Source organism: Magnolia sinica, chromosome 14, assembly GCF_029962835.1.
Source record: "Magnolia sinica isolate HGM2019 chromosome 14, MsV1, whole genome shotgun sequence".
Taxonomy (NCBI): Eukaryota; Viridiplantae; Streptophyta; class Magnoliopsida; order Magnoliales; family Magnoliaceae; genus Magnolia; species Magnolia sinica.
In genome coordinates this window covers 75,819,245-75,844,286 of record NC_080586.1, presented here as the reverse complement: position 1 = coordinate 75,844,286, position 25,042 = coordinate 75,819,245, and the positions used below count along the sequence as shown (strand labels likewise).

Below are 25,042 nucleotides of genomic sequence, written 5' to 3'. Positions count from 1 at the left end.
GAGTGTACCAAACAGACCAAGTGATCTTATACCGGGATATAGCAATCCCATGGATCTTAAGACAATCCACTGACAACACCATCATTACCTTTAAATCCCATCCAATCCACCCTAATCCGTTCAAATTTGCCTGGGACGTGTTTGGTTCGAGGGATTGGAAGGGATGGGAAGGTTTAATCCTGTGATTGGCCGGGCGTGCCAAACAGACTCAATATAGCAATCCCATGGATCTTAAGACAATCCAGTGAGAACACCATCATTACCTTGAAATTCATGCCATCTACCCTGATACGATTCAATCCCTTCCAATCCACCTGGCCAAACAGGCCCTTAGGACCTTTATGGCTCCATCTCACATGTCCATTTTAATTAAATAGTTGGGAGAATTTCAAATACAAGCTTCTTTAATAATCTCCACATCTAACATAATAGGTCAAGAACAATTCTTTCCCCATGCAATTAGTATTAGGAGAGTACTGATGTTTGAGATTCTATAAAACATGAACCGAGAATTTAGCAGCATCAACAAATGGCATAGATTTTTGTGCATGAGTAGCTTGCTCACACCTCTCCTAGCTTTTACGCATGGTGCTATGTGGGGCCTATCATGATAACTGTATATCATCAATTTATTCATTTATTATGTAGCCTCATTATAGGACTGTGGATAAATAGGAGCTAGATTTAAAACTTTAGTAAGCCGCACAACAAGAAAAGGTGTGGATTGGTCGCCACCCCATTGGTGCCTTCTCTTTCCATCTCCCTGTGCATGTAGCCATGGTATTTCCTTTCATTCTTCTCTTATTTTTATTCTCCTTTTCTCATAAAGCATTCCTACTTCACATTCCAACTCACGTAATATTCCATATATATATATATATATATATATATATATATATATATATATATATATATAGAAAAGGTTCTGTGCATCCAGCTCATGGGAACTTTCCAGTGAGGTAGAGCTATGTGGGCCTCACCGTGATGTAAGTAGAACATCAACACTGTGCATTTGATGAGTCCCCTTTAAATTATAGGATATCCCAAAAATCAGCTATATAAGAACCTCAGGTGGGCCATACCATGTAAAATCATGTGAAGACATGCCTAGAACATATAAAATCACTTGGTGGGGCCCACTTAAAATTTGTATGCATCTGAAACTTGGTCTGACCTCTCATCCAAGTGAGACACACATAATGGATGGGCTAGATTTGTGAACCACATCTCGGTGGACCCAACAAATGATTATGAATGTTTAATAGGAGGGTAACCCCTCTCAACTTTTGTTTTTGGTGTGGCCCACCCAACTCAGGGATTGACTTGATTTTTAAGCTCGTGGCCCACCATGGGATGGTGCATCTGACTAATGGGGTAAATGTTCTACACGCATCACGGTGGGGCCCTATATGTGTGTGTGTGGAAAAAGTTCCATGCAATCGAGCTCATGGGAAGTTCCCGTGAGGTCGAGTTGTGTAAGCCCCACCGTGATGTGTGTCGACCATTTACCCCATCAGGCAAATGCACCATTCCATGGTGGGCCTAGGACTTAAAAATCAAGTCAATCCATGACTTGTGTGGACTACACCACATACAAAAGTTGAAGGGGGTTACCCTCCATTAAAACATTTATAACACTCGTTGGGTCCACCGAGATGTGGTTCACAAATCTAGCCCATCCATTATGTATGTCCCAATTGGATGAGGGGTCAAACCAAGTTTCAAATGCATCCAAATTTCAAGTGAGCCCCACCCACTGCTTTTATATGTTTTATGCATGTCTTGACATGATTTTAGATGGTATGGCCCACCCGAGTTCCGTACATGGCTGATTTTTGGCATATCTCGTAATTTAAAGGGGACCCATTAAATACATGGTGTTAATGGTCGACACGCATCACAGTGAGGCCCACACAGCTCAACCTCATGGGAGCTTCCCATGAGCTCGACTACATGGAACCTTTTCCCATATATATGGGTTGGGTTTGTTTAGCCCAAGCCCGGTCTTACATGCCTAGACTGGCCATAACCAACCCAAACACCTATCTATGCTAGAAGCCCACGAGCTGGCCCGCCCTAGACATGGCCAGAGTCTCATACTTCCATGCTTATTAGCTGGGCAAGCATGTCAAAACCACTGCAACCAACCACTTACTCTCAATGTAAAAGTGTGGCCCACCTGGTGAGTGGACCATTTGGGTTCTTGGTAACCTCAACATGTTGATGACCCCAATCCTGAGAGTGGATCAACCCAGATGTGTGGGCTAACTTAGCACGTGTGAAATCACCCCAGAATTTATATTTTACCAAATAATTCTTCACAATTAACTACCTCCTAGGCCTGGAATTACAAAAATTCTCTTGTCAAAGTTTTCTTTAAAAATAGTAAAGCAAAGTTTTCTTTAAAAATAGTAAAGCTCAAGACTTGTGGGCCCATATGGTATGTGTATAACATTCAATCTATAAAACATATTCACCGTACTATGATGATAATACAAAAAATAATAATAATAATAATAATATAATAAAATTAAAAAAATTTAAGACCAATCAAACCTTCACCTGAGTTACACTTGAATTAGGACATTTTGAACGGTGTATATTGTTTTTTACGAATGGGCTCACCTTATAATTGAGTCATTCATATTTATGATTGGGGCATTCATATTTGTAGCTCATTTGATAATAATGTCATTGTGCATTTCTTGGACGGTTGGATGTGAGACGTACACATGTGACTCATAATTTTCAATTTTCCAATTTGTCGTTGAGAAACAAAAAGGAAAAGCGAAGGTGGTCATTAATGTAATTTCAATTCTTTTAAAGCACCGCCCGGTAAAATCCATAGTTTTCTGCACCTGGTAATCAGTACTAAATGCACTTTTTCTTATTAAATCTGAGCCGTAGCTGGCTTTAGTCTTTACTGTCGATTGTCACGCCTCTGATGACACGGTTTGGATAGTCCAAACAGCATTACCTTAGGTCTCTGTCCCATTCACTATCGAAACTACTGCTGAACGAGCGGTCAAACGTGGTCCCACGTGTGCGGCAAGGACATTGAGGCACGGTACCTCCCATGTTCCCAGATGCACTGGATCAGCTACTCAGAGAGACGTTGATTGCTTTCTTCAGAGTTTTGCTACTGTAGGCCTCACCTTTAGGCCCGTTTGTTTTTCAAAGAAATGAGAAATGCCCGGGTAAATGGTAATAATTATTTCCCTCCGTAGTTACCGCACACTTCCCCATAATTGATTTGACGGCCTACATTTTGGAGGTAAAAGCAGCAAATGCTGTAAAACATTTGTAGGTCCTACCACGATGCATATCATATATCCACACCGTTCATCCATTATTTCAGATAAATTTATGTTATAAACAAAAAAATGAGGCATATTCAATGCTCAAGTGGACCACGCCAATGAAAAATGTGAATTAAATACTTACCGTTAAAAACTTCTTGGAGCCATTGTTTCTTTTGGTATGAGCCAGTTGAGTGTTGGATCTAACTCATTTTTCTTCTCATATTTCAAAATGTTGTGATAAAATGGATGGACGGAACAGATATATCATATACATCGAGATGAGGTCCTAAAATGGCCACTACTACTTTTGAACCGGTTTCCAAGAAGTGAGATCCCCGTGAATATTCAAACACGTGAAACGGTGATAATCACCCATTTCCAGGGTATTTACCTTTTCCCGGTGAAACGATGAAAATCAAACAGGCCCTTAAGCCATCAACCTTATCACGCCCCTCCAAACTTACCGTATTAAACTAAGCCCCTGGGGTATGGGTAACTTTTCACCTGACCAAAATACCCCTGCCATACCTTCCGGGAGCGGATTGGGTGGTGTGCGAAGACGAGCGCTGACGCTCCTTATCCTAGCAGCTCAAAAGATATCAAAGTTACATGGCCCCGCGGTTATGTATTTATTATATCCACAACATTCACCCATATTTTGAGATCATTTCAGAGCATTATTTTAAAAAAAAAAAAAAAAAATCATATCCAAAGATCATCTGGACCACACCATAAATAGCAGCGGGGAAATTGATTTTCACTGTTAAAAATCTTGTAGTGCCCACCATAAATTTATTTTCCATCCAATCTATTCATAAGGTCACAAAGACATGGATGAAGAGAAAAAGCAAATTTCATATTAATCCAAAACTTCTGTAACCCCTAAAAGGGTTTCAATGGTAGACGTTCAATCCCCCGCCGCCTTTTACAGTGTGGTTGACTTGATAGTTAGATCTATTTTATTTTTCGTCTCGAGCCTTAATATGAGCTCGTCAAATAGATGGAAGGTTTTATTTACTTCATTCACGTCGCGATCAATTTCAATCAGTTCGAGGTGAATTTCATTCACTTCGCGCCCAATTTTATTTACTTCACAATTAACTTCACTCTTTTCGCAGTTAATTTCATTCACTTCATTTATTTCGCAGTGAATTTCACTCACTTCACGGTGAATTTCATTCGATTTGCAATGACAAGGGAAGCAAATAGTGAACAAGGGAAGGCCATTAGGCGAATCGACCTAGCTGCTCGTAAGCTTCTTAAAGAAGTGAACAAGTGTGTGAACATTGGCAAGCCAATCTTCAAAAGCGTGCCCGAGGTTGAAATTGGTGATGAGTTCCACTACAAGGTGGTGCTTTCCATCGTTGACCTTCATCGGCCTTATCAAGGTGGGATAAATTACACAAAGGTAAAGGAAAGGATTCCGGCTATAAAATATCAACATTCCTCCTAGTCATTCATGTAACTCATTAAGGTCCATCAACATTCCTACAAAGTGATTGAAATTCACTGTGAAGTGAGTGAACTTCATCATGAAGTGAATGAAATTCATCATGAAGTGAATGAAATTCTAGGTAGACTACACCACAAGAAACAATGATCAATGGCCATTAAAAACTTTTTATGGGCCACAAAAGTCTTGAGCCATGCCGAGAGTTGTGCTTTGCCTTCATCCATGTTTGTGTGACCCTATCAAGATGTTAGATGGCTAATAAACTTCGCGGTCAATTTCACTCACTTCGTGATCAATTCCGTTTACTTCATTTACTTCGCGGTGAATTTTCTTCACTTCGTGGTCAATTCCATTAATTTCGTGATGAATTTCTTTCACTTTGTGGTGAATTCCATTCAATTCATCTACTTCGCGGTGAATTTTATTCACTTCGCAGTCAATTCCATTCACTTCGCAGTGAGTTTCCTTCACTTCGCGGTCAATTACATTCACTTCATTTTATTCGCAGTGATTTTTATTTACTTCGTGGTCAATTCCATTCAATTTCACGGTGAATTTCTTTCACTTCGCAGTGATTTTCCTTCACTTTACGACCAATTACATTCACTTCCTTCATTTCGCGGTGAATTTCCTTCACTTTGCGGTCAATTTCATTCAATCCGTGGTGAATTTCTTTCACTTTCACAGTGAAATTCCATTCAATTAATCTACTTCGCGATGAATTTCATTCACTTCGCGGTGATTTTCCTTCACTTCGCGGTCAATTGCATTCACTTCATTCAATTCACGGTGAATTTTCTTCACGTCACGGTCAATTCCATTCAATTTGTGGCAAAATTCCTTCACATTGCGGTGAATTTCATTCAATTCATCTACTTCTCGATGAATTTCATTTACTTCACGGTGATTTTCCTTCACTTTGTGGTCAATTATATTCACTTCATTCAATTCACAATGAATTTTTTTCACTTTGCAGTCAATTTCATTTAATTTACGGTGAATTTCCTTCACTTCGTTGTGAATTCCATTCAATTTATCTACTTCGCAGTGAATTTCATTTACTTTATGGTCAATTCCATTCACTTTGTGGTGATTTTCATTCACTTCGCAGTTAATTACATTCACTTCATTCAATTCGCGGTAAAAATTTCTTAACTTTGCGATGAATTTTACTTATTTCGCGGTGAATTTCATATACTTTGTGGTGAATTTTCTTTACTTTGCGGTCAATTGTATTAACTTCATTCACTTTGCGGTAAATTTTATTTACTTCGCAATCAATTTCATTCACTTTTTGGTCAAATTTCCTTCACTTCGTGGTGAATTTCCTTTACTTTGCAGCCAATTGCATTCACTTCGCGGTCAATTCATTCACTTCATTCATTTTGCGGTCATTTTCATTTACTTCGCGATCAATTTCCTTTACTTTGTGGTAAATTTTCTTCACTTCGTGGCTAATTTCATCTACTTTGTTTACTTCGCGGTAAACTTCATTTACTTCGTAGTTAATTCTATTCACTTTGGGGTCATTTTCAATGGCTACGGTTATAATCTATAGCCATAAAGAAAACCCCCACTTTTCATAAATCAGATTTCTGATAAATGCAGGGCCTACCACATGGGAGTATTGTTGGAAGTGAGGTATGGAAGCGCTTGCTAAGGTGCGTGGCTCAGGAAAAATCTCCTTTCTCCATCGACAGCCGCCCGTGTCAGCGGGACCAGCCCAGGTTTCACGGTAGAGGGTCGGATAAGAGCCGGACGAACAGGAATATGGTAGCGTCATCTCTTTGCTGAACACGTAACATAGCGGTAAATTAATCGCGTCCATCCAACTACTGGGAGCTGTCATGGACGGCTAATACTTCAAAGAACACATCACTTTCCATCAATATGCCCCACTGAATAATTGATCGTTTATATTTCATTTTCGACCGTTGATTTGTGAGATGCCTATCAGTTGGTTAGGATCATCCCATCGAAGTAGATTTTGAACCAGCTGCCATCTATTCTTGGTTTAACTAAACGGACGGATTCAATTAGCAGATAATCCCGCCATGTGTACTGTAGTAAAATGGGCTGTACCTTTTTCTGGTTCTTCCGGCAGTACCGTTTGTCTCGACATCCAAACACCGGGAGCGGATTAGGTGCAGCCCAGGCACCACCCACCACAGTACGTTCCTGAACGTGGGACCCACCTTGATGTATTTATTTTATATCCACACCATCCATAAGTTTTTTCATTTTATTTTATTGCACAAACCAAAAAATGAAGTAGAAAAAATATTTAAGTAAACCATAATACATGAAATAGTGGTGATTAATAACTAAAAACTTCTAATGAGTCAAAAGAGTTTTGGATGAAGATTATATTTATATTTCTTCCTTCATAGAGATTTTTTTTTGACTTCATAAACAGGTTGGATGGAAGATAATCATTATAATGAGCAATAAGATGGGCCCTAGGAAGCTTTTAATGGTGGACGTTCAATATCCACTGTTATCGATAGTGTGTACAAATGAGATTTTAATACATTTTATTTTTGGTTTCATGGATTAAAATGGGCTGATAAAACGAATGTACAGCGTGGATATAAAATACATACGTTAAGGTGGGCCCCACGGCTAAGGCCGCACCGTATTAAATCAGGCCGGGGCCGCACCTACTCCGCTCCCCCAGGCACCTTCCGTCCCGATGAAAAGAAGGGCAAACCTATTTATTCAACTCCTCCACTTTTCTCTCTTCTTCCCCAAATCTCTCTCTTTCTGCCTCTCTCTCTCTCTCTCTCTGAAACTCTAGAAACCCTAATTCCAATTGAGATTTCCATTGAATCGCTGAAAAACGCTTTGTTTGTGAGCTTCTCTGATTGATCTCGGCCATCAGAAGCCCCGGATTGAAGAAACGGGGCCCTGACCCGGTCTGAAGATGTCGACCTCGAGCGTGTCTTCAGTCTATCTACACGTTGTTGATTCCGTCGTCAGCAAGCTGCGGGAAGAGTTCCTCAATGAGGGTGTCGATGATTCCGTTCTCAACGAGCTTCAAGGGGTATGTTGTCTCCTTCCTTTACCTAATAACGGTTTGGATCTTTCTTTTTTCTTAGCATATTGTCTTTAATTTTTCTTTTTTCTTTTGAGGTTTTTGGTTGGATTGCAATTAGGTTATGTTTTTTTTTGCAGATTAGGGTTTTTGCTAGAAACTCGCATGTTTTAAAGAGGAAATATCCGTGCTTGCCCAAATTATGTTTGCTCGCATTTGGGTGTATGAAGGTCTCATCTTATAGTGATGCAGATCACTCACCGGGTGGGACCTGCCTCAGATGAGTGATGCTGCAAAGCCAATCCCTTCGGACAATTATCAGCATCTGATTGTAACCATGTTCATACACAATGGGGAAAAATGTCCACTTCTATGGTTAAATGTAGTGTCAATGGTTAGGCGATCCTGGCAGTTCATCTCGGTGTTAGACAATCTTAACCATTTGATAGCTGGACTCCAAATAGTTGGTTTAAATATGGGTCCATATGCAAGCTAATAGTCCACTACTTGTATGTTTAGAATGTTTGTCGGAAAACATTTTGTTCCATTGGCCATACATGGTGGGATTCATTGGTTTGATGATGCACATCACTGCAAGAAATCCACAGCATAATGTCGCCTTGAATTGGTATGCATGTCTCGTAGGGATCATCTGTGATGGAGATGGACAAGGGGAGTTGGGAGGTGGCGATGAATTGCATGAAAAGAAGAGATAAATTTGTCTTATTCATCGACAACATTCCTTTCCTGCTGGGTTGTGATGCCCCAGTGGAGGTATTTGGGAGATTTGGTTCCATCGCAACTGTGTTCATCCCTAGGGATGGGATTCTGAAGATAAGCTGAGGGTTTGCATTTATTCGCTTTTCTTACGAAGGCGAAGCCTATAAGGTGATGCAAGTGATGGACAAGAGGTTGCTTGGTGGTTGGAAATTACCGTACATGAAGCAACCAAGTTGGGGCATGAAGATGCAAAGAGGCCTTCCTAGCTGCCCTCACAAAAAGCGAAGATAGGTGGGGAGAAGATTGAGAAGAAGATCAGGATCTGAAAGCAAAAGGGCACGACATTTTGTTTTGCGAGGTCTTAGCTCAGGATCCTAAATTTGGGGTCAAGGATTCAATGGGGGTGATTGTCAAGAAGGTAATAGTTGAGAGAACGATGCATGAATTTTCTCAGTGTGGTGGCTAAATTTAACTGCGAAGGAATGTTTATCATGAAGATTGTGGATGGCATCAAGAATCCGCTTTGACAACGTCGAAGATAGTGTTTGTAAGATTAGCTCTAGGGTCCTTATTATCAAATGGAGAGATTGTCTAAGGATTAGAGTTTGCATAGAGAGAGTGCTCTGCCTCTAAGAGATGTTGAGAGGTGGAGACTGTTAGGTGGTGGCAAACAAAGGTGGCTGGGTAAGGCTACATGGGATTATGGCACATGTGTGGGTAGAATTGGCATTTAAAGAGTTGGGATATAGATTTGGCAAAGTGTAATAGATCAACCGTTTGGTTGTGCAGTGATCCTTCATGGTGTTTGCGAGATTGAACCATTTGAGTGCTAGTGCAGCTCTAAGCGTGGTGATAGATTTGGAAGTGGATGGGCTTTTGTTCCCTATTACAACATTGTTGGAACATCTAGTGATTAGAGTTGATAATGGTCATCACTAAGCCAACATTAAGAGAAGATGCTCGTGGCTTGGTGAGGGAGTCGGAAAATCGGTGTAGTGTCGATGCAATGTCGATTAGTGGTGGAAGTGATGAGAGTGGGTGATTGCTGGAGCACAGGGACAAAGATCAAAGGGGGGGGGAGGAGAGCCTCTGGGGACACCCTATGTGCTCCATGGGGGCAGCATTAAGAGAAGATGCTCATGGCTCGGTGAGGGAGCTGGAAAATCAATGCAATGTCGATGAGTGGCCGAGGTTTTGAGAGCAGGTGATTGCTGGAGCACAGGGACAAAGATCATTTAGGGGCATCACAATTGAAATAAATTGGTCCATTATATAAACTAGATTCTATAATTCCTAATACAAAGTTATGAAAATTTAAATGTCTACAGTCTCTTAAACATATTAGAGTGCTAGCATTTAATCCTTCTCGAATTAATGGTTTAACTGCCACTTGTACTAATTCAAGATGGAGATAATTATATTTCTTTTTGATATGTTCTATAATTGCTTCTTTAGAAAATAATCTTATTGTTTCATATTCATTATTTAATTCTATAGTTTGTTCTCTAGTTTTGATAGTATAATTAGACATAAATTCGAATATTCCTATCTTGTATATTTCTTTGTTTAGTATTTTTGGTAGTTTTCAAATTGTCAAATTTTTATGTATATTTTCATAATTTATTTGAAAACTATTTATTATATTATCATCTAATACAGTGGAAGAACTTGCTTCTGATCTGTGTGAGGTACTGCTATTGCTGCGAAGCTTATCCATCATACCACTATTTATAATACTGTTTAGAGACCAAATTGTTCATTTACGGGTTCATTGCGGCCATGTGGCATCCTCTCGCCTGGAGCCAGTATAGGTCCACACCTTAGAACAGTAGATCGATGCAAACATTGATCATAAAACAGTGTTGATCACGGAAAACACTATTTGCTACAGTACAAAATAGTGTGGTGTATAGTGCAAAATAGTTATGTCAACTAACTCTGATACCATTCTAGCCCTATTGATAATAAGCGTTTTCTGTCTTGTAATGACATATAGTTATCCCACTAGCCTTTAAGTTGGTCAGTAAAGCCTGAAAAGGATTTATTTCTCTGAAAATTGTCAGTGAGTATGATCGAGTGATGCCTTCCTATTATGGAGTAAAGAGCTTTATATAGACTGCGGATTTGAGCTTTGTTGAAGTCCGGAAGTTGCCTGGAAGATGCATGAGGGGAACTATGCTTGTTTCTTTTGCAATTATCTGCTGGTTGCTACAGTACTTCCATGCTACTATAGTGATTGTTGTAGTAGCAAATAGTGTTTTCCGTGATCAACATTGTTTTATGATCAATATTTGGATCGATTTACTGTTCTAAGGTGTGGAACCGTATTGGCTCCAGGCGAGAGAATGCCACATGGCCGTAAGAGACCCGTAACTGAACAGTAGTCTCTAAACAGTATCATAAATAGTGGTATGATGGATAAGTTATTTCGCAGCAATAATAGTACCTCACATAGATCAGAAGTAAATTCTTCCTATGTATTAGATGATAATATAATAAATAGTTCTCAAATAAATTACGAAAATATAGATAAAAATTTGTCAAATTGAAAACTACCAAAAATACCAAACAAAGAAATATACAAGATAGGAAAATTCGAATTTATGTCTGATTATACTATCAAAACTAGAGAACAAACTATATGATTAAATAACGAATATGAAACAATAAGATTATTTTTTGAATAAGCAATTATAGAACATATCAAAAAGAAATATAGTTATCTCCATCTTGGATTAGTACAAGTAGTAGTTAAATCATTAACTAGAAGGATTAAATGCTAGCACTCTAATATGTTTAAGAGACTGTAGATATTTAAATTTTCATGACTTTGTATTAGGAATTATAGAATTTAGTTTATGGAATGGACTGATTTATTTCAATTGTTATCCAAACCATGCCCCTAATTGAGCGGCGGTAAAATCATTTAGGGGCATCACTTGTAATTTTCAGGTGATTGCTGGAGTTGGGAGGCGGTGATGAATTGCTGGAAAAGAAGAGATAAATTTGTCTTATTCATCGACAACATTCCTTTCTTGCTGGGTTGTGATGCCCTAGTGGAGGTATTTGGGAGATTTGGTTCCATCGCAAACGTGTTCATCCCTAGGGATGGGATTCTGAAGATAAGCTGAGGGTTTGCATTTATTCGCTTTTCTTACAAAGGCGAAGCCTATAAGGTGATGCAAGTGATGGACAAGAGGTTGCTTGGTGGTTGGAAATTACCGTACATGAAGCAACCAAGTTGGGGCATGAAGATGCAAAGAGGCCTTCCCAGCTGCCCTCACAAAAAGTGAAGATAGGTGGGGAGAAGATTGAGAGGAAGATCGGGATTTGAAAGCAAAAGGGCATGACGTTTTGTTTTGTGAGGTCTTAGCTCAAGATCCTAAATTCAGGGTCAAGGATTCAATGGAGGTGATTGTCAAGAAGACAATAGTTGAGAGAACGATGCATAAATTTTCTCAGTGTGGTGGCTAAATTTAACTGCGAAGGAATGTTTATCATGAAGATTGTGGATGGCATCAGGAATCCACTTTGACAACGTCGAAGATAGCGTTTGTAATTAGCTCTAGGGTCATTATTATCATTTGATTCCAAGGAGAAAGTGGAGAGATTGTCTAAGGATTAGAGTTTGCATAGAGAGAGTGCTTTGCCTCTAAGAGATGTTGAGAGGTGGAGACTGTTAGGTGGTGGCAAACAAAGGTAGTTGGGTAAGGCTGCATGGGATTATGGCACATGTGTGGGTAGAACTAGCATTTAAGGAGTTGGGATATAGATTTGGTGAAGTGTAATAGATCAACAATTTGGCTGTGCAGTGATCCTTCATGGTGTTTGCGAGATTGAACCATTTGAGTGCTAGTGCAGCTCTAAGCGTGGTGATAGATTTGGAAGTGGATGGGCTTTTGTTCCCTATTACAACATTGTTGGAACATCTGGTGATTAGAGTTGATAATGGTCATCACTAAGGCAACATTAAGAGAAGATGCTCGTGGCCTGGTGAGGGAGTCGGAAAATCGGTGTAGTGTCGATGCAATGTCGATTAGTGGCGGAAGTGATGAGAGCGGGTGATTGCTGGAGCACAGAGACAAAGATCAAAGGGGGGGAGAAGAGTCTATGGGGACACCCTATGTGCTCCATGGGGGCAGCATTAAGAGAAGATGCTCGTGGCTCGGTGAGGGAGTTGGAAAATCAATGTAATGTCGATGAGTGGCCGAGGTGTTGAGAGCAGGTGATTGTTGGAGCACAGGGACAAAGATCAAAGGGGGGAGGGAGGAGAGCCTATGGGGACACCCTATATTCTCCATGGCACTAGGGAAATAAGTAGTATGGGGTCCAAATGGTGTCTAGTTGGACCATTTAGGGGAGGTGTGGGAGCTTCGGCGTATGCAATTGGGAGATTCAGATGGCGTTTGACATTTTCAAGTTTGCTAAAGGAGGCTAGGGCATATCTTTGTAAGTGCCTGGTGGAGGGTTTGTCATTGTTTAGTTCGAGACAACTATGAATAGAGTAATAATTAATGGTGAAGTGATAAAGAAGATACAGAGTATTGGATAATTTGGGTGGGAAGGGAGGTTTGGAGGAATTTTAACATTTTGGGATGTGATGATGGTGAAAAAATTAGGGATGATCTTGGGCTATTGGTCTTTGTAGGTCTTGTCCAATACAGTGAGGGGTAGGGGATTCCACCAGTGCATGTTTGCAATTTATGGGACTAAATGAGGGCGTCGAGAGTGGATTTCTAATAGGTGCTAAGCAACATTACTAATATCTATAGGTGTTAAGCATTGTTTCGAATATCTATTCTGAATTGCCTATATAATCTATTGACAAGTGTTTTAAATCGCTTACACTATGTAGCATGTAGCTTAATCTATATAGCATAACTTAGCTTAACGCACAACTGGCTGGTGGGCAGGATCTGCCCAAATGTAGGCACCTTTAACTAAGCACAAGAATCATAAACAAAGCAAAACAATAACTAGAAAATTTCATTCATTTCTAAGGTGCCTTGATTCTACTCATGGTAGGCCCTTAAACAAGCTTTTAGAAGTACAAATAAGTAAGATTTATAATGTCATTGACAACCAATGATTTGTTACAAAAATTAAAAAGTAATAAAGAGATGCCGTAGGGATAAGAATGTCATGCAGGACAATTAACCACATGCTCTAAAAGCTTGAACTGATAGAGCATGGTGAATCAATCCCTTTATCTCATAGCCTAGGCTCTACATCCCATGGGTTAGGACCTTGGCCGAACCCCCATCGTGGGCCCCACTTCACATGGGTTCCGCTTTACAGGAGCCACCCGCCTCACATGGGCCGCCCACCCCGAGTGTGCCCCTGCATCTCACAGGCCACCCCACTCAAGTCCGGTGTGAAATTGTCCCTGCATTAATCACCCTTGGTGAGGAGTCTCAAACACGAGACCTCTCGCTTTGATACTATTTTGATGCAGGGCAATTAACCACTTGCTTTAAAAGCTCGAACTGATAGAGCATGGTGAATCCCTTTATTTTATAGCCCGGGCCCCACATCCCATGACCTCGACCGAATTCCCCTCATGGGCCCCACTTCACATGGGTTCCACTTCACACGAGCCACCCACCTCACACGGGCGAAGCCCGCCTCACATGAGCCACCCACCTCGAGTGTGCCCTTTTATCCCACAGGCCACCTCACTTGAGCCTAGTGTGAAAATGCCCTTGCACTAGAATGCAATTAAGATGATTTGACTAATTGATTATTGCATAGCTAGTTAATTGATTTTGCTAGCTAGCTACCTAAATAGGAGGCTTGTGCCTCCTTATTGATGAGCCTATTGTGGGGCTTGGGCTTGTGCTTAACAGGTTTAGGCCTTGCTCATGGATTGTGGGCTCAGTCTAGCTTGCATCAATCCTCTTCGGCTTGAAAGAACTTGACTCTGGTGAGTTAATGGCCCAATATTGCTTATAGAGTCCAAGATTCAAGTACCAGAAGTATGTGGTTGTGATCCATGTAGCATCAAAGAGAGGTTGGCCTTGCCAACGAGCGAAAAACTTCTGATAACCACCGTGGCATGTGGAGATGATTTGGTGGTCGAGAGCATCAACGATTGTGTCAACATGTGGCAAAATGATTAGAAGTGTGATGGCTTGTTCTTTGATACCATCATTAATATGATGCCCTTGATAGATGGAAAGATCTTCCACATCGAAAGTACGACTAATAGGTAAATCTGGTGGGAGATCTAAAACATAAGCATTGGCACCAATCTTCCTTATGATTTTGAACAGTCCTGCATTGCGAGGATGTAGCTTCTTTGTGGTATTGGGGGGCAGGCATTTGGGATGAATATGGGCATGACTTTGTTACCTTTTGCAAATTTAAGAAAGCGACGTCTTATACATGCATGTTACTTATAACTTTCATTATTTGTGGCGATATTGAGTCAAACTTCATTATGCACCTGCTACATATGGCTCTACATATTGTGAATGAAATCATCAACTTCCGCGCATGGTCTTGTCTTTATGGGTAGAGGAACCAAATTGACCAGAATTCGCGGTCGCATACCAATTACTGCTTAAAAATGTGACATCTTTATGGACCTGTTGATTGTGTTATTATTATAGGCAAATTCAGCCATGGTATTGCTAGTTCTCATGTAATTTTATCATCGCGAACAAGACATTATAATAACTTGTCCAAGCTACGCTCAACCACTTCCATTTGACCATCGATTTGAGGGTGGTAGGCACTAGAGAACTGAAACTTGGTTTTCTTTGCCATCAATAAAGCTTTCTAGGAATAACTCATGAAGGTATTATGATCTGACATAATTGTCTTCGGAAGCCCATGAAGACGAACAACTTCTCGAAAAAATAATTGAGCAATCTTAAGAGCATGTACTATATTCAAGTGTGGTATGGAATGACATCTTAGAAAATCAGTCAACCACTAGAAATACTGAATCAAATTTCGTAACGATCTTTGGCAAACCTAGGACGAAGTCCATGCCAAGATCTTCCCATGGAGCATGTGGGATCGGCAGTGGTTGAAACAATCTACAGTTTTTCTTTTGACCCTTAACATGCTGGCAAACCATGCGTAACTGGCAGATCTTTGCAACATATGATTTTAGATGAGGCCAAAAGTATCTGTCTCTAACGAGGGCTAGGGTCTTATCACGACCTAAGTGACCACTACATCCGTTGGTGAGTAACTCCCTCACAACATACTCACAGATGGACATACTGGGTATGCAAAGTTGCGTCCCCTAGAATAAATAGTGGGTGTTTCGCATGGTCTCCACTAAAAATGTTTGTATAAATACGTTGGAAATCCTTGTCGTTAGCATACTCACACCATGTCTCTTAGAATTTTGAAACAGTAACAAGCATCGATGGCAATAAATGCGCACGCCGCACGGTGGCTCAATGCATCAACAACCTAAATATCCTTGATAGCTTTGTGACAGATGACAAAGGAGAATTCCTACAGATAAGCGCTCCACTTGACACGAGTATAGGATAAGCTCCTTGCCAACCAAATGGTGACGCCAATGCCGTAGAGTATGAACAACGACATAAAACTCCCAAGTCATAACTGGAGTACCGTTATTTTGCATCAACAAGCTCTTTGCTGTAGAATGCTATTGGATGGCCCTTCGGACTGAGAACTCCACTAATGTTGATGTTGGAAGCGTCACAACTCACCTCAAATACCTTCTCAAAGTCCGTAAGGTGCAAGATTGAAGCTTCGGTTGTCTTACTTTCAATCCTATCAAACGCTCATATTGTTGTACTTGTCCATTGAAACTCTCCCTGTTTCATGCAATTGACAATCAGAGCCATGATGTTGTTGAAGTTTTGGACAAAACGTCTGTAAACTGTGGCCAGGCCATAGAGCTATGAACTATTGGTGTTGGCTAATTAACAATGGCTTTCATCTTGGTGGGGTCCACCTTTACACCTTGTGACAAGATGATGTACCCTAAGAAGACAACAAATGTACTCATAAAGGTACACTTTTTAAGGTTGATGTAGAAGCGCTCGTGGCGAATGACTTCGAAGATGAAGCCCATGTGATTGATGTGCTCTTTCCTTGACTTGCTATAGATAAGAATGCCGTTAAGATAAACAATGCTGAATTTACCAATAAAAAGGTATAACAACTAGGTCGTGATGCTCATGAAAGTGCTAGGTGCATTTGTGAGACCAAATAGCATGACAAGCCACTCGTAAAGATCGTCATTCGTTTTAAATGCCATTTTACATACATCACTAGGTCGGATGCAAATTTGGTGGTATTCACTGCAAAAATAAATCTTGGAGAAGGCGTTAGCACTTGGCATCAAGTCTAGCATATCATTAAGTCAAGGAATGGGGAAGCACTACTTCACTATGATTTTATTAATTGCTTGGCAGTTAACACATACACCAACTTCCATCCTTCTTAGGGTTAAGGAGGGCTGGCACAACACATGGACTCGGGCTCTCTCGGATATATCCCCATTTTTAGCTACTCATTAACTTGATGCTTTAACTTGGCATGCTCATCAGGACTCATTCGATATGCTGGTAAGTTGAGTAAGGATGCTCCGAGAACCAAATCTATAACGTGATGAATATCCTGTGGTGGAGGCAGAATACTCGGGCAGATCATCTAGAAGAATCAAATCTTGGAAGTCATGCAACATGGATTTGACTTCATCAGGAATAGGCTTATCCCGGTCGGTAATCAACTCATGCACGTGTTTTGTGAGTAGAGTGAACATTACACCTTTCTCCTTGCTCTCTTCCTCGAATTTCCACATGGTGAGAATACGGGAGTTAGGGAGAGCAACCAATGTGGATGATGGGAGTGTAGATGAAGGAGATGACGTAGGCTACAATGGGTGAAGGTGGATCCGATGACCTTCCCATAGGAACATAAGCGTGTTGGCCTCATTGTGACTTTGTACCTTCCAATAAAAAAGCCAAGGTTGACCGAGAAAGATGTGGTTGACATTCATCATAATTATGTCACACTAAATATCATCCTCATATATGCTAATTTTAAAGGACACTAAACACCTTCGAGTCATAGGAATTGTTGTATTGTCGACCCACACAACCTTATATGGTTTTGGATGCATTTTAGTTGGCAATTTGAGCTTATTAATTACCTCCTGAGAGACAATGTTCATCGCATTTCCACCATCAAGGATCATGTTACATAACTTACCTTGGCATTTTACCCATGTACCAAAAAAGTGGTCCATCGCCAGTCTTCTCTCGTCTTCCTTGGTCGTGGTAAAGAGGTCGCCAGTCTTCTCTCGTCTTCCTTGGTCGTGGTAAAGAGGCGGCATATGATAAGAGTGGGACGTTCAACCTTAGCTTTGATCATCGTCTCAGCCGGGGGGTCCTCTAGCTATGATGTGGGTTTTACATAGGAATGTTCCATCTCGATGTGCTCGTCATAGTACTTATGGCCGTCCGGATAGTAGGGGTCCTCATTCCCACAATAATGGAAGTTCCTGACTTGCGGACATTCATTAGAAAAGTTTCCTATTTGTCCGCAACGATAACGGTCAACACCTCGTCATTATCGCTTGAGGGTAGGATTAGGATTACGATCTCGCCCCCTAGTGTCATGTCCTTGCAGTGTTGGTTGCCTTTGGTATGAGTTTCGTGGTGGAGGCCATTGCAAAGGTTGTGGTTGCCTTATAAGCCGAGTTTGTATCTATGCATGTGGTTGAAAAAGGTAGGGAGGTGGTTGGTAGCCCTGTGGTGGAGTGTCATTAAGATGTGGATCCAAACTTTTTCTCATAGAAGGTTTCCCCGCTTGAGAGCCAAAACGTTGGAAAGTGTGCAGCCACAGCTGCCGTTCAACTTGTTGAACATCATCGACTGACTCAAAATCATACATGACCATCTCACGCTGGATCTCTTGGCGTAACCTTGCCAAATAGCAATTAGTGGTTATGTGGTCTGTCTATACAAGCTTACAACAGATAGAAAGCTCATTGAGTTCCTTAGGTAGTCATTCACCGATGAAGTTCTCTGTTTGAACAGGAGCTCCTGGATAAGAGTATCCATATAGTCTAAAGACAAATATTTGCTTTCCAACTTCTCCCTTATGTCAACCCACTTGGTGATAGTAGGACGTTGTCAATGCTTCACCACCTAATTCTTGTTGGACCCGTAAACTTCACATTGACGAAGGCCACTTGGTGGACATCATCTATGTCATATCATGCAAAATAATCTTCTAGTGTTGTAATCCAATCAACAAAAGCCTTTGCATCAAGGCGACTCGAACCTTTGACTTAGAGGTTAAGAAACCATCACATGGACCAGCCTTGCAAAGAAGAGGAATGGTACTTTCTTGGTATTTGATCCTATCAAAGTTCCTGATGGTGGAGTCCGGAACTTCAACTTGTACTTTCTTGATTATTTCATTTTCCTTGGCATCTCTATCAAGGCGTCATGAGCTCTCTGCAAAGATGCTTTGCATGAAGTGATAATTGGACTTCCGATGACTTGTACCATTTTGATTCACTGAAGGTTTTGGTTGGAACTCTTGTTGTCGATTTGGGTCACCATCAAGAACTTCGATGGGATCAGGTTGTTCTCCATATGGTTCTCCTCGTAGTTGGTCAGCAACGATTTCCAGGCTGGCTAACCTTGTGAGTAACTCAGTGATGCAATTGTCTCACCGTTGATTGGTAAGCTTTCCTTGATAGACGTGACCACTACGGGTCGACATCATATCAATGGGTGACGTTGGGAAGGTAATGGACAAATTATAGGGCGGTTTTTGATTTAGAATAAAAGATTGTTGATGAACTGAGATTCTGGACTTTAATGGGTTGAAACATGGCTGGATTTGGAATTGTTAATGGTTTTAGATTTTGGATTTTTAATAGGTTGTAATGGGGGTTGGAATATGGCTGATTTTTGGGGGTTTTAATGGGCTGGAATATGGCTGATTTTGGGGGCTTTTAATGGGCTGGAATGGGGTTGATTTTTTGGAGGTTTTAATGTGCTAAAGTGGGGCTTAATTTTGGGGGTTTTAATGGGCTGGAATAGGGCTGATTTTTTGGGGGTTTTAATGGGCTCGAATGTGGTTGATTTTGAGGGTTTTAATGGGCTTGAATGTGGCTGATTTTGGGGGTTTTAATGGGCTGGAATGTGGCTGATTTTGGGGGTTTTAATGGGCTGGAATGTGGCTGATTTTGGACTAAAATAGGGCTGATTTTTGGGCTGTTACTGAGTTGGATTATGGAGGGTAGATGGCTGTCAAAATTTTGGCAGTCTCCCCATGTCAATTGGACTTTTTGGTTTTGCAAAAGAAAACAAAAAAAGTGAATGGGGGTAGGAAAGATGGATGCAATGGAGAAGATCAAGTAAAAGATGCAGAATTTTATGATTGAAAAACCTGGAAACAAAATATGGAGAAATCAAGGAAAACATTTCTTTGGCTTTTCGAGATGTATACATGTAAATACTCTTTTGTGAATTGAAGGGTGAATGAAATTCTAGCTTACACTTTTGGGATTGAGATTTTTGTTCGTTAGGCTGGTAGTTTTTTGATTGTTGGGTTGATTCTTTGTAATGCAATTTCATGGGTGCAGGGAAAATGTGACCCCATTTGGTCTTAGTATTTACTTTCAATTGTATGCGTTCATTTGTCTTATTTAGACATTTACTTTAACCAAATCCGAAGGGAGTTGATTATATTGCCGATTACCTTGCTGAGGTAGAGGCCCTTGGATCTCTTCTCATAGGGATGTCCTATCTGTTGCCTTGATGGATTTTTATATTTTCATACTCCTTTGGATTTCTCATAAAATGTTTTATTTATTTATTTATTTATTATTATTATTATTATTATCAATAATCAATAATAAGAAATAAAAAATCGGGGCCCACGTCATTTTGTTAGTGAAAATTCAAATTTGACAAAGGCAAAAGCTCTTTAGTGAGTTTTTAATTGTTCACGGTGTTTTTGTGAGGTTGTCTAGTTGTGGACGGGAACTCGACAAATGTTGTCCTTCTTGGGTGAGTTAAAGAAGTCCAGGTCATTGTGTTTCCCATGCACTTCAGGAGGTAAATTATTCAGAGGGAAGGCAACTCTTTGCATAGAGATCTCCTTGACTTCTTTTGCTCATGAATCATCATCATCATCTCATAGCCTTGTCCCAGCTAATTTGGGTTGGCTTTGCCAATCCTGTCCGAAGATTTGAAACAGACATTCTCATTATTACTTGCCAGAAGTTCAAAGACTGATTACCAACCTGACATCAACTCTACTTTACCGGGCTTTGGGATTGGATGCCGCATCATTGATTATTAAAAAATAAGAAGGAATAATGAAGAAGAAAAGTTAATATATTGTCATAAATGGTTGCATGAAAGATAACAAGCTCACACCATTATACCTTGAGAGGAGGGTACAAGGCTCAATGCCTTTGCAGCAAATCATGGGTCTAATTTTGAACCTTGGGTCACCACAAAATTGCTCAGGTAAAACAATTGCTTTTTGATTCTTTAAAAAGGAAAAAAAAATAAAATGGTAATTATAAGAAACATGCATGCAAAAAGAAGTTCGCAGTACACTCGTCATTCGAGTCCAGCTTACTATTAAAAGTATTTTTTCCTTGACATTCATTTTCTGGTAATGTATTGTTTCTCATGGTTCACACATGGGTATTATTTATCAGCTGTGGGAGCTAAAAATGTTGCAATGTGGAGCAGTACAAGGCCCTATTGAAAGAAGCTCTGTTCCTAGAGCAACGATTCCTGCCCCCGTCCATGATCTGAATGTGCCATATGAAGGGCCAGAAGAATATGAAACTCCAACAGCAGAGATGCTCTTTCCGCCGGTGAGCTTTATTCTGTTCGGATTATATTCATATTGGTATGTTTACTGTCTTTTGGAAATCGAAATTTCCTCTGCATAACTTAGTAGCCGAAGTCATCCATTTTGATTTTTTTTGGAAACATTTTCTGACCCTCTCATTCCTCTTGGAGCATGTAAGTGTATCAATTTATGCTCGTGTAAAGTTTTTTTCCCTCCTTAAGTGGCTTTTCTTGTTATCTTAATAAATTAAATTTCCAATATCCTCTCCCCTGAAAAACATTGCAGGACAGACTTTTATGCATATTAATCTTCTTTGTGTCCTAATGTTGAACCATACTCTCTCCCCACATTTCTCGCCTGAAATAGGCATTAAATAATACTTCATTATTCGGTCTCCTTCTCATTCTTCAAAAACCAGGAACTTGGTCTCGGCTTGGTTGAGCCAAGAGTTGAGACTTGGACGAGTCAACCAGGTAACTCGGATGAGTGTCATAAATTTTGACTGTCTAACATATTTAGTTTTTGCCGATGTTGGCACCAACTTGAACGCTCATCGTCAAGTTACCGATGTTGCCAATTGAGAGAAGTAACGACCCACTTGAATAATGGAGTGAGCCCATGTAAAACATCGGTTGTTCAAGGGGTGAAATGCTTTTCTAGAGGGAAGGTCACTGTAGTAGATGGCCATGTTGTATATATCTTGTTGGGTATCTAAGCTCTATGCGGTACATACGGCATATATGCATTAGATTTGAACTATTCGTCTGGTGGGCCCAACTGTGGAGTGGCCATAACTCAAAAGTTACACTGATTGGACAATCCTAACCATTTGAAATCCTCCTATTGTGTTTGGCACCCTGGATTTGAAATCCTCCTATTGTGTTTGGCACCCTGGATTGGGAATCAACTTTAATCCAAAAGTAGGTATGCATGGTATATTTACCGAGGTTTGAATTTAATTACTAAATCAACTTTAATATATCTAATTAGTGAATGTATGTAATGTTTGACAAAATGGTTGTAATAAGCCCGCTGAAATATATAGTTTGCCCCCAAAATGATGAAATTCCAAGTCTCGGATGGGCCACAAGCATGAGATCATGTCCGAGTGACTAACCAATGATTTTAACCATTGATTTACATGGACAATGTTTGGACGGCACTGATCATCATATTAAATTAATTATTGTGATGCAATTGATAATCTAGTTGTTTTGGGATAACATTAGTGAGCCATGTGCCCAATAGTTTAATAGTCTAGTGACACACATATTACACATGCAACTCTTGGAAGGATTTTATATGTAATCCAAGCTCTCACCATGGATTTCAAACCCCCTCTTTGGGGGGATTTGAAACCCCTAGTTACTTTATGGTGCCCAACAACTAGGGGATTTCAAATCCCCTCAAATCCCCCCGAATCCATGGTGCCAAACGATCCCTCATAGTTATGATTTTTAAGCCACGAGAATCTAAATCCCAATTACCGACCTATCAAACAGTTTAGCTCTAACTCTAGGAGTGCAATTGTGAATAGTGTGAGAAAAAGAAATGAGTTTATAAAGAAGGGAAAGAATATAATTTAGAAAGAAGGAGAAAAATAGAAGATTGTGATTTGGAAGTAAATAGTTGTAAAATCCAACTAAGGATGTTAATATATAAAGTTTTTTTTTTTTTTAATTATTATTATTATTATTATTATTATTATTTTTAATGACTTTATTAAGAAAAGAAGGCCAAAGGCAAAGAAAAGGATAAAAACATACAGATATGTCAAAGGTTTTTTTTTTTTTAAAGAGAAGAAAAGAAGAAAAATACGTACAAGAAGAGAAAACAGAACTAAATACAAGACAACACACAAATCAGGAGCCCAAGCCCGAACAAGCCTGTAGGAATACAACCCAAAGGTAGAAGAGATGATGCTACGATCTGCCATTGAATGGTAACGCGACCACTCTGAAACATCTCGAGAGATCGAGGCCACCACTCTCGTAATAGAAGGGGAATAATTTTGGAAGCAACGACCATTCCTCTCCAAATGCCCTAGAGAATCGCCATGATTGTTAAGTGCCAGAATAATGTGTGGTCCTTTATGGTACCTCTACCGTGCGATGTAAAGAACAAGTCCGCCACTTGGAGCAGCATAACCCAAGGGGCATTGAAGAGTGCTTAGAAGGCAAACCACACCCCATGAAGAGATGGTTGATTGACTCCTCATTGCTCATATAGAGCAAGTTCTAGCAAGAAACCATAGAAATGCAACCACTTTTGGGGGAGCTCTATAAGACCCCGAGTGAAGGAGGGGAACGAGCCTTTGAGAGCTAAGGGAGAAGCTCTGAGGAGCCTAAACAAGGAGCCCACCGAGAATTTGCCAGAGCCGTTCAGGGACCAAGATAGTGAATCGTCAACTGCCGAAGATAGACGAACACCATGCTAGAGTTGTAGAAGGTAGGGAAGATCCCCTAGCTCCGAATTAGACAAGTTCCTTCTGCAGGTAGGACGCTAAATGCTAGAGCTCATATTAAAGAAATAGTTGGCAATATAAATGAATTTATCCATAGTGACACATGCCAAACTAGGAAATAAAGAGAAGAGGGGCTTATCGGCAATCTAGCGATCAAACCAAAATCGGGTGCATGATCGATTTCCAAGAGAGAAAGAAAGCCCTTCCTTCACTTGGGGCCCCAAAAAGCAATGGCCTTCCAAACACCAAAGGCTCTCTAAAGGGAGATGGGATTCGAAAACCAGCCATCTTCAGCCATGGCATACTTACTGGCAATGATCTCTCTCTGCCAATTCCTGTCCTCAATGTCGAAGCGCCAGATCCATTTGTCAAGGAGGGCATAATTAATCACAGCAGGGCATAATTAATCACAGCCAAGTCCTGGATACCAGCTCTGCCTTCAGAGAAAGGCTTACAAACCTCGGACCAACTCAGCTGGAACTTTTGAACAATGGATGGAAATGACTTCTTAGTCTGGAGTGCACACTTAACTACGATTCAATGAGTAAGTCTAGTGGGGGAAAGAGGGTTAAGAGGGGGCCAGTTAGTTAGTGATAATTTTGTCTTAAAATGTTAGGGGATCGGGATGTAAGTTTAAAAGGCGCTCACATGAGAAAGACGTGTAAAAAGGCTAAAGTCGTTGTTATAATGCTACAGGAAACTAGGCTTCAAGCCATGAATAGGGGCATTTTGGACTTTGTCTAGGGGGTTTAAGAATAAGGAGTGGTTGACAGTGGATGCTATAGGAGCTGTGGGGGGTATTGTCGTGGTGTGGAATATAGAGATATGGAAGGAGGATTACTTTTCTGATTCTGTCTCTATCTGTGGTGTTACAGGATGTTTCTATTCTGGGTGGCAATGTGTTTTTTTTTCAGCTATTTATGGGCCTTGTGCTTTGGGGCAGCATGGGCAGTTTTGGGTTGAGTTGAGTACTATCAGATGGAGCTGAGTCGGGCAGTACAATTGCTTCATGGTGAAAGTTTTGGAGGGGTGAAACTTCTTGTGTAGGGGGCAAGATTCGAGCCAAAGCTAAAAAACAAGGAAACGAGGAGCTCCGAGTCAAAGAATCGCTTAGGTCATCTAGCTGGAGAGAGGAAGGGGAATACCTCAGTTGCCCCGGTCGTAAGAGAGACTACTGTTAGGGGAAGCACCTCCTACAAGCAAATAGTGGACGGAGGAGAGGACTCAACCCAACTCGACAACGG

At 40.5% G+C, this 25,042-nt stretch overlaps 1 protein-coding gene across 4 annotated transcripts in view; it reads left to right on the top strand.

Annotated features, from left to right (window-relative positions):
- The first annotated feature begins 7,464 nt into the window (after positions 1-7,464).
- Positions 7,465-25,042, top strand: part of LOC131226246 (transcription initiation factor IIA large subunit-like) — a 46,808-nt gene continuing 29,230 nt past the window's right edge. The window contains exons 1-2 of one of the 4 annotated variants that reach the window (XR_009161698.1): positions 7,465-7,798; positions 21,195-21,356. Coding sequence is in view for 3 of the 4 variants with exons in the window: in XM_058222028.1 (XP_058078011.1) it covers positions 7,679-7,798; positions 21,195-21,356 (282 nt within the window). In the remaining variant the exon portion in view is untranslated. The remainder of the gene's footprint in view (positions 7,799-21,194; positions 21,357-25,042) is intronic. The other 3 variants (XM_058222028.1, XM_058222027.1, XM_058222029.1) reach the window with 3 other exon arrangements.